Genomic DNA, 11007 nt, shown 5'->3' on the forward strand with positions numbered 1-11007 from the left:
CATGGACCTCCAGGAAAATAAAGACAACTCCTGTGAACTAAATTAAGTGTCTGTTGTGTTGTGGAACCATCACAAGTAAGAGTGACTACTGCAGAAGCATAAGGGATAGAAACATAAAGGAAAGGAAACATTCAGTTCTGACCCGATACCTCTTCCCAGTTGCTGCACAAAACCCCCCCGAAACCAAAATCGGAAAAGCAAACAAAAACCCCACCATGGACTATACTTAAAACACGAATCAGAATACCACATAAGGATTTTACTTACAAAAATCCCAAAACTATAGTGTATAAGCACTTGGCCTTTGTGCCACTTGCAGGAAATAAGTTTCCCTATACAGTACTAAGGTTTGCAAGTTTACAGCTGTTTTTAAAACCTGCATTTGCTATGGTTCTTATACCCTAGGTATGAGACAATTAATGGTGCTCCAGGTGAACTGAACCCAAGAAACTCCAATTTAGGGCTGCCAGTATAGTCTAAACAGCATCCTTAGAATTTCTAAGTACCTCTAGATCCCCAGTTCAAATCCAGCTTTTGATGCAACCCTTAAATGTGGTATTATTTTTTAAAGAATACCTAAAAAGGTGAATTATTTCCAAAATTAGTATAAAGTTAAAATAAATTCAAACTAGGTACAATCTATTTAATCCAAGCACAGCACCGCCAGAAGTTTCACACACACTATTTGGTGTTTCATGTTGATTTTCCTTTCACTCTTTAAGGCAGTGGTTTCCACAGGTCAGTTTAGAGAATATTAAGAAGCATGGTCCATGGCAATTCATGTTGCAATTCCATTCTTTCCGACAGGGGATTTCATACCCCAAACTGTTAGTGCTTTTTGTTCCATTATCCAGAGTTAAAAGATTTGAGCCCATAGGCTCTGATCTGGCACAGTTAATCTACAGCTGGCACACTTTCATCAGGACCTCACTTCCAAATGATGAGAAAGTTCTAATTGTTCTTTCACATTCTGAATTAGCCTTTTACTCAAAAGTCATCAAGTTGGCAGGAACCTGAAAATAAGAACAAAAGGAACAGCTGATTTTAGTTTGGGAATTAACGTTCCACATTCCATCTTTTCACAAATCATTTGCCTGCTTAAATGCATAGTTTAGCTCCCCCTTTTCAAAGGGAAAACATGCTGCTCTAAAGAACAATTCATAACCAAATCAAACAGTACAAGATTAACTAAAACTAGGAAAAAACAAACCTGTATAGAGAATGGCAGACACCGAAGTAAAGCATTGTTTATAAACTTAGTATACTATGATTTGGCCCTAATCCCTGTTCTGCCAGTATAAATTGTGACATAATACATTTTGGCTACAACTGTGAGTTTAACTTTTTTTAAAAAAACCTGACAAAATCCAGAGTCAAAAAACAAATGAAGATGGAGAAAGGACTCTCACAGATAGGCGTCCCAACTCACTGAATTCACAGTAAACAGAGGTCAGGATGGGGCCAAGTCTTGTCATAATCAAGAAGTATCACACTCTTAACTTTGCAGAAGCATTCCCAAAAACTGACAAGGAAGAAGAACTGAGTAGCATTTAACACTGTCCTCTAAAGCAGTGTTTCTCAACCATAGGTCACAACCCAATAGTGGTTCATAAAACTATGAAAGGGTCGCAGACAAACTTAAAAAACAGATTCTCCTTTAAAGGAGAAAAATGTGGAAAACCGTGGTTTTCCCTTGCAAGCTGGCAGAGGTCTAGCCTGTAAGGGGCTGCTTGGGGCTCCTCACACCCACCTCCCCATTCTCACCCCAGCCACCAGGGGCCAGTGAGTCGGGACTGGCCATTGATGTTTACAAATGGGTCCTGGTACAAAAAAGGTTGAGAATCACTGCTCTAAACATTAGAAAAATGGAAGTGCAAGAGGGTGTTGCTCTTACAAAGACAAAGGAAAGGTCACTATGCCTCCAACAGCAAAGCTAAAAGTCAGCAGCTTGTTCCATCTGAGGAAGTTGTATTTTCTCAGCAATGCTTGAGATAAAAAATCTGTTTCATTCCCCCAAAGATCCAGCTATTTATTAACTTTATCCATTGCTATGTGTGTAGAATATTTAAGTCTATGACAACTTTCATCAGTTGGACATACAGCTTGAGAGCCCAGCATGAGGCAAGTAAAAATATTCTGACGAACAAACGGCATTAAAACTTCAGTATTGGGAGAATCAAAGACCCTTTTATTAGTCCATGGCTACCCTTAAGTGGAGAAACAGAGGGTTTTGTGCCCTAAGCAAACCCTGCCTAACTCAGACACTGAAGGTATGCAGGGGGAGAGGGGCATGAAGGAAGGAAGGGTGCTAATTGCTGGAGTGTGGGGACACGGGAGTGGTCTGTCTCACCTGCTCTAAGGACACAAAGCCCCAAAGCTGCTGCTGCGGTGTCCCACATCCAGCTCCTACAGTTGCTGGTGCTGAGTTGCAACTGCTGGGCTCCTACTGCCGAAGTGTGAAGTTGCTACTATCACATCAAAGAGTCTCTGGAGGGCCTCCATTTCAGCACCCCCTTTTAGGTTGGTGCTGGGGACTGGTGCCCCACTTGCTCACCCCTTGGCAAATTACTACCTTAAATAAAGAGATGACCCCAATCTCAGGTATGTGGCCTACAAAATGCTAAAGATCTCTGGAATTGTTCTTGGGGGTAACAATAAGGTCTATCCACAAGGCTTTTACAAGATTTCTTGGTAACTCATGGAAAAAGTGTCAACTGATGAAGAGCTCAGATTCATCTGGAAAAGGTATGATTGGAGGTGTTGTTTCCAGTTCTTTAGTCATAAAGAGCTTACCCTCCTATGGTATTATCCCCTCAGAGGCAAAAAGTGGTCAAGATTTGGTCAGTCTTTTACATCTTCCTCTCCATCCCTCTTCCTAATTTTGGGCTGCTTGCAGATTTTTTTTTTTTTTTTTTTTTAAACATGTGGCACTTTAAACTTGGTGCACTTCCAGAAGAGAGAGCACGTTAACTAGACCCGGCTCACCTGACTTCTGTATAGATCAGGCACTTTAGTGGGGCTTTTTTGGCACTTTTATCTAATAGTTGATTGGAGTCAGCTATTAGATAAAAGTGCCAAAAAGCCCTCCTGAAACACCTGATCTATAGAGATGCTACAGAGCCGGGTCCAAGTAATGCACTGCTTCTTTCATTAAAGTGTGGTTTTTGGTTTTTCTAACATCTGCAAGAAGCTTTGTTGAATAAGAAAACTAACTGAACTCTACAATGACCAGTGTAGGGAAGAAAGCTGGTGAAAGTTGGCAGACCACAGTTTAGAAGGGCTCCATTAGTCAGGAGGACCATGAGATAAAGTACAGGCAAAGAATATGCTGGTCCTTGCTGCTATCAGATCCAGCAGAACCAGAAGGATAAATAATCTTGACTAATTCAGGGCATCAGAAAACCCTCATGTTCCTAAAATGCCATCTCCAATGGCAGTAAGAGACACAGTATACTGCTGGATGCCAAGACCTAGTCTCTCTCAAGGGAAGCCAAAGAACTGAAGCCTAAAAAGCAGTAACAGGAAAGATCTCTACTACTATTTCACACATTTCGTAAACATTAGGGCTGAAAGGGACCTTGTGAGATCATCAGGTCTAGCCCCCTGCCCAAAAGGCAGGAAGTCAACGGGGGTCAGATGGTTGATCAAAAAACAAAACAAGAGACCACCCCCCTCCAGAAAAAAACAACCCCTCCCCACCAGCATTCATGCAGGCTTTGAGACAGACATGACTTGACTCGCACTGATTACAAACAATGTCAGTAAGTTAATGTCAGCCTCAGTCTTTTGCCAAGTCTTGGCATGTTCAAGACTAATTGGTTCAGAAAGACAAGTTTTCATAAGCAACAGCCTATTAGTCTGAAGTCAAGCAAGAGGTAGGATAGTGTGGCATGGTAGTCTAACTGGTTTAGAGAGGACTGACCTTTCATAGGCAATAGCCTACTTTGTCAGATGCAAAGAACAGACCATTCCTAGCACCTGACCAAGTAGGCTGTTGCCAATGAAAGCTCAGACCTCTCTGAACTAGTTAATCTGTAGTATACCACACTCTCCTACCTCCTGCTTGACTTCAGACAAACACAACTAACCACCTCAATATCTGTACAGTTGATTCCAGAAAACAACAAGTGTTTTCTAGGTGTTGGCTGTAGCAGTGTTGGACTAAAGACCTAGGCAGACAAGGTACTTTGGGTAAATCTGATATCTTTTATTAGACCAACTGCTGGCCCCAAATCCCCACTCCAGGTGCCACCTGCCCTGTGAATCTGGCCAGAGGGGAACCCTGTGGTTTGGATCCAGCCTGAGGTGAGTCTTTCACCCCTGGCTTCATGTCGAATTTTTAAATCACCAAGGGCTTGCCTAGGTAGAAAAGGGGACATTCAGGAGAATCAACGCAAATGTAAGATTAACTGTCGGGAATGTTGTGCTTTTCATAAGAAAATGCTCAATTACTACTGAGTCTTCTTTACAAACTTTAAGGTATGTAGAGCAAACTATTTGCCACTGCTGATCTTCCTTCAGCAGCTCACATGTCCTTTTCACTGTACTGCTCTCACCTGTTGTCTGTTGCTTTGGCAGGCAGCACTCAGGTGTTTGAACCAGAGCATTGCATTCATTCTATTCCCAGCTTGAAACTTGTATGAGTTTCCTAAAATGAAAAAGGTAAGGGGAAAAAAACCAGACTGAACCAAAGCAGAGAACATACAATATAGTATCTTCAACTTTATCTAAATTCAAACAAAGCCAAAACGGAGACATTATCAAAGCATGCAAACAGAATTCCTATATTCATGTAAATTTACATCTCTGCAGCATAGATCCAACTCAAATAGAATAATTTACCTTAACTGCCCATTTGTTTCCCCAGTCCCCAATCATTCCCCCCAGTTCCTGGTTTGATCCCTCTCCCCAGCTCCCCAATTATCTCCCTTCAGCCCTCGCAGCTGCCAGTACCGCCTGCCTTGCCCGGTGGGGGTGCAGCTGGGTGAGCTGAGGCTTGTTCCGAGGCTGCTGGCTCAAGCTGGGTCTCATCTGGCTGCTCCCCCAGCTGCTCCTGCCAGCACTGCCTGCCTGCATAGACCATAGCCAAATAAGATTCGGCCCCAAATCTCTTTGGATTTGGCCAAATTGAATCGGGATAGTGATTCAAGTCACCGAATTAAACCATTGTCTCTCCAAGTCTGAAGCAAATACTTTCTGCTTTATACAGGCTTAGTAGACAGAACTGGAGTTTATACTCTAAGAATGTGTGCACGTCTTCAAAAAAAGTGTTGATATACTTTAGACCAATTTTTAAATATATAGTGGTTGCCTGATTCTAGATGGGCTGAGGAAAAATATTACAAAAAAGTGTTTCAGATTGCTGCTGCTGATATCCAGTTGACAAGCGCATACAATTTATATGTTTCGGTGCTATCCTTAGGTTCACCTATGACAGGGACAATTTATGATACCCATCATATATGAACTGATATGTACATTTCGTGCTTACATCATATTGTATATGCTGGAGAAAGATGAATTTTTAATTATGTAAATTGATCCATTAAAATATCTTTTTAAATAACTGCATTCAAAACATTCACTGAAAACTAACTGCAGTTGCAAAGGTACTGGTAAAATTACTAAGACATTATCCTTTGGTACTAAGTATAGAAATAATTGAGAAGAAATCCCAACAAGTCACAGAGGAAAATGCATGTTAAAATGTGTTGTCAGTACTGCTTTTGATGCCCTTTCTGCATATTTTGAACTTTCCTAGAAAAGTAAAAATTTCTCCATAATTCATACTGAACTGGGTTTCACTTTTAATTTTCTAGTCTTCCCAAAACAACTTAGGAAATTGTATTGTTTTTTGCATTTCTGAAGCCTTTTTTTTTTTTTTTTCCAATTAGATCAAGGGTTTTCAACCTTTTTTAACAAGTGTACCCCTTCTCTCTCAAAATTCTAGCTCAGGTGCCCCTTTATACTTTTTCTTGTTTGGGGCAGGGGGTGGGGTGGGCAAATCAAGGTCCCCACAGTGACGGAGAGAATGGGGCTGGGGCAGATCACGGGATGGAGCCATAAGTAGCTCGTCGGGGGGGCATGGGGAGGGGGTGGTGGCTCCCGCCGGTGCTTGCACCCTGGGAGGGCATGGGGGTGTGCGCCCCCAGATCTGCCTGCTGGGTGACAGTGGGCTGGCCCAGCAGTGGGGGAGGGAGTGGGGCCGCGGCAGGGGATGCCCAGTCAGGGTGGGGTGCAGGACTGAGCTGCATGGGGCAGCCCCCGCAGCTATGCTCACCCCTGGGAGGGTATAGGGGCATGTGCCCTTGGATCTGCATGGAGGAGGGTGGTCTGCCGCCGCAGGCTGGGGCCAGCACCAGGCTGTTCCCAGCAGGGGCTGGGCTGGGCTGTGCTCAGGGAAAGCGGCAGTAGTTCTGGGAAGGGGCTTAACGGGGGGAAGGCTACAGCAAATTCTGGAGTGGCTTCAACCCCCCGCAGCCCCCTCCCAGTGCCACTGCCACCTGCCCTGAGCTAGGAAGAGCCCGGCACAGCCCCAGCCACATCCTGCCCTGCCCCACCCAAATCCAGGGACACATGCTCCCGTGCCCTCCCAGTGTGCACTCAGCAGTGGGAGTTGCCACCCTCCTCCTCCCCTGGATGAGCTGTGGCTCGGTCCCACGCTCCATCACGACTCCCGCCACTGCCCGCACTCCAGGAGGGCATGGGGGGGTGTGCCCATGGATATGTGCACAGAGCAAAGCAGGGAACATCTGTGTAGTTCAATATTTATTTTTTCATAGACATGCAAAATGACTCCTAATGGCTTAAGAATGATTAAAAGCCTGCATCAAGCCAATGAATTTTCTATATTATTTCTGAAAACATCTAATCTAGAATGGTAAGAGTTTGGAGCTACAGTTTTGTAAATATCTTTAAAAATTTGAGAGGAGGTGGTAAAAAGGATCACCTGTCAAAGAGTTTAAGGCAGAAAAAAGGAGATGAGAATTTACAAATTAAAGAATGGCTTAAAGTTTAAATATTGCAGTGGCTCCCAACCTTTTTTTGCTGAAATCCTAAATCCAGGCGGTGACTCCCACCTCCACCTCACTAATGCCCGATGGCACCAGCAAAGCCTGGGCTGGGCCAGGACTGTGGGGGGCAGTGATGGCAAGAGCCACGTGGACCATGCGCCAGGACAGCTTTGCAGGCAGGAGGGGCGGAGTAAGGAGCAGACCCCCCCGATTTGAGTCACGCCCCAAGGTTGAGAGCCACTGTAATATTCCTTCCATGTTTTCTGTTATAATTATAAGCATATCTGAGAAATTCTTAAATATTTACAACAAATCACGTACATCTCAAAACCATTTTATACAGATCACTGCAGTCCTGATGTTACCCACCCTTTTCAGAATCAGTCAGCAAGAAGAGATCAGGATGTTCTGGATCATCAGCCATCATTACCATCCATCCCACAACTGACACATTCTTACTCGGGGTAGATTTGAACTGGAAAAAAAGATAAAAATTAGTCAGATTCACAGCATTACATAGTACATTTTTACATAAATAATAGGCCACTTCCTTCACCTATAACATTGTAAATGTATAAAAATTCTATTGAATTCACTGGTGTATGGCTTTCCATAAAAGTTAAGAATTACTCTAGATAGACTTGGGATTTATTTTAGCAGAATTTGATGCCAGCGTGTATTTTAGGGGAAATTAATAGGACACCACAATCCACTAGGTCAGGGGCTGGCAACCTTTTCTGGATGCAGGCCAGAATGACCCACCCCAGCTCAGTGAGGAGAGCAACTTAAGGATATAGTGTCCATTGCCAAAGCCCCATATCTGTGGGTGGCAATGGACTAGGATGCAATCTGCACTAGGATGTATAGTCATCAGCATACATTCTGCACAACGGTATTCTCAGCACTGTGTACTTCTGTGTATTACACTAAAAAAAATACACCAAAAAAAACCACGAAAACAAAATCTGTTAGAAAACATTTGAGTCATTCACTTGCATGTTAAGAAATGCCAAAATGTGTAATTTAATTCAGTCCCATTGTATATATTTGTAGAATAGTCTTTATCTTATTCAGCCAATCAGAATAAGATATACTGCCCATTGGGCTCAGTCTGCCCTGGCAGCAAGTCTTTCAACTCATGGTGAACCACTGCATCAAATACATTTCAACCTCTTCACTCCCACAACTGAGCAGCAACTTTCTCTCTCTTTTTCCAATGATGTGTGTCCTCACCAGCCTTAAATGTCTGGCAAACATCACCAAATGTCTAGGTAGATGAGAGGCTCTGCCACCTCGCCTTGGCTTGTCCCATGCGGCTGGTGACTGGTTTGGCTCTGCCATTGATGGGGTGGAGCCAGATCAGGTAGACCTGTGCCTCACTTGCACTTGTGACAAGAACACCTGATTCCAGTCATGAGAGGCGGGCTATTCAGCACATGGATCCTTTGTGTTTTTGTGCATGTGTGTGTGTAGGGGGACATGGCAGGGAGGCTGGTATCTGGAGTAGGCACACTTGGGCTAGGGACAGAAATTACACATAAACCAGTACAAGTGATCAGAAGCCAGTTCAAATCTGTAACACAACAGAAGTTCAGTGTGCACAAACCACTTTCAAAATGGCCAAAACTGGTTTAAGATGAAACTGGATGTATGTAGTACCAGACTTAGCTGATTTAGGTTAATTCAATTTATTGAACTTCTGTCTCAGATAGCTTGATTCTGGAGGGTGTTTGCTCCAGCTGAGTAGGAAGGCATGCTCTAGCAACCCCCAGGCTTCTGGCTGGGGCCACTGACCCCTCCCTCCCCCCAGTCACTACTTCCCTGTGGGGGCAAATACAAGACAAACCTCCAATACTTAGATTCTATAGCTGGAAAATTATAACAATTTATAAAATTTTACATAAATAGAATCTAATTATTTCAGGGTCATCTTAAATTCAGGGTCAACTTAGATTTGAGTTAAATACAGCACTACATTAATTTTATACTACCCACATGAGGTAAGTAGGTATTGTTTAACAAGGTATTATTCTTATTTTACAGATGAGAAACTGTAGTAAGACAAGAATAAGAGCAAAAGTATCCACTAATTTTGGGTCTTCAGTTTGAAACAATTATGACCTGCTTTTCTAGAATATATAGTACTTGATATGGCTTTTACTATATACAAATCATAGTTCCCACTGACTCAGGGTCTTGAGCAGGACATGAAAAAATGAGAAATGGATAATTAGCAATGACCTGCAAAATCTATGTTTAAATAACTTATCCAGGTTCAAATAGAAACTCTATGACAAAGGCAAGGGAATAATTCAATTTTCTAGTGCATCATATGTCTGCTTTTCCCTTTCTGTAGTCTCTTGCCTCATTCACTACACATTTTCCAGTTTCTCCAATAGATTAATCAGGGTCCCAAACAACAGATACTTTCACTATACAACCCTGATTCATCCTCAAAGCACGGTCCAACCTGTACCCTGAAGTGAGTCAGGAATCATGCAGAAAAAAAATACATCATTGTATAAAGTTAATAATAAAGCATATGCAAAAAGAAGCCAAATTAAGGTTGCACAAGCAACTTGAATTCTGGCTTTTTATCATTAAGGTACTTCTGTAACTGTAATAATGTTTATTTTATATAATGTGCACGTGTAATTTCTCAGGATTTTTTTAAAGCAAACTGAAAAAGTTCATCAGGTGGTATCATACTGATACCCAATTGGTTCATCAATAGAGTTGAAATCTTTAGGTTCAGTCATTTGACTTAAAGAATAACAAATAGCAGATGTAGGTATTACCACTTGTGGACCACATTAGAGCAAAAAGTGTTGGTGTAGTTGTGATGAGCCAGGAAGTATGTGAAGCAAGGATTTTTGTGGGTGACATCTTTTATGGAACCAACTGTGTTGTTGAGAAGAACGTAAACAAACTTTAAACGGTAATACATTCTTCTTTGGGTCACCTCTCCAGTCTCCCTGCTCCACTCCCAAACTCCCCTGCTACTCCCAGTCTTTTTGCCCCACAAGCCTATATAGGCAACAGAGCGCAACTGTGAATCAGTCAGAAATGTATGTCCAACATCTTGTCCACCCTTTTCCCCGAGATGCCCACTTCCTGATCTCTCCCTCTCGCATTCCATCCCTGCAAGTCTACACATCTGTCTCTCTTCAAGGCTTCTCCTCTGATCCAAGTGATTTTGCCTGCCATAGCACTTGGTCCCAGTCTTTTTAACCAGCAAGTCCCAGTTTTTCCCACACCTCCCAGTTCCTTATACTCATGCTTGCTTTCCTCTCACCTCTTCTTTCCCAATCCCTCACCCATTTGCTCCTCATCCAAACTTAGTTTTCCACTGCTGCACTGGCTGCTTCTCCTCCACTACCCTTCCTTCTCTCAGACAGTTTTACTGCCTTGCCAGTCTCTGCATCTGCCAACATCTAAACCCAGTCTCAAATTCCAGGCATTTTATCCTTATCTACTTGTCAAGCTCTCTGCCACACTACAGTCTATCTGGTTCCTGTTCCTCTGCATTTGAATTAGACATCACTCTACCATTTCACCAGGCTACTAGCAGAAAGACAGTAAAGGAGAGGTAGCCTCCCTGTTTAGTTTCCCAACTCCCCACTTGCTGAAAGCAACTGTGCACAATGATTATAAGTAAACGTCCAACTTTGTCCCTGTAGGACTAGGCTGGCATTTGTAGAATCTGGTCCGCACTAGGAGCTGTGAAAAGCCTGAGCATGCTCAATAAGGATGTCATCTTAATTTTAGGTTTTAAGCTTTAGCAAAGCACTATTAAGCGTGTGTGAACTGTGATTTTTCACAGGTTTCTAACTTGGCAAAATATTAGCTTTTTTTTTTTTTAAACAGGGAAAGCAACACACACACACACACTCCTGACACAAAGCCTATTCCAAGGCATGAGCTGTCAGGGTGGTTCCGCTTTCTCAAAGGGAGAATGCACAGCCCCACCAGGGGGGACGCCTTGTTGGACCTA

General features: G+C 42.9%; 1 protein-coding gene across 5 annotated transcripts in view; it reads right to left on the bottom strand.

Moving 5' to 3' along the window:
- Window positions 1-622: 622 nt before the first annotated feature.
- Window positions 623-11007, bottom strand: part of RALGPS2 (Ral GEF with PH domain and SH3 binding motif 2) — a 252496-nt gene continuing 242111 nt past the window's right edge. For all 5 annotated transcript variants that reach the window (XM_019501819.1, XM_019501821.1, XM_019501818.1 and 2 more), the window contains 3 exons: window positions 7383-7488; window positions 4557-4648; window positions 623-1013 (listed from right to left, as the gene is read on the bottom strand). In XM_019501819.1, coding sequence (XP_019357364.1) covers window positions 984-1013; window positions 4557-4648; window positions 7383-7488 — 228 coding nt within the window. In that variant the 3' untranslated portion in view covers window positions 623-983. The remainder of the gene's footprint in view (window positions 1014-4556; window positions 4649-7382; window positions 7489-11007) is intronic.

This window comes from Gavialis gangeticus, unplaced genomic scaffold, assembly GCF_001723915.1.
Source record: "Gavialis gangeticus isolate Ggan-Ray unplaced genomic scaffold, GavGan_comp1, whole genome shotgun sequence".
NCBI classification, from domain to species: domain Eukaryota; kingdom Metazoa; phylum Chordata; order Crocodylia; family Gavialidae; genus Gavialis; species Gavialis gangeticus.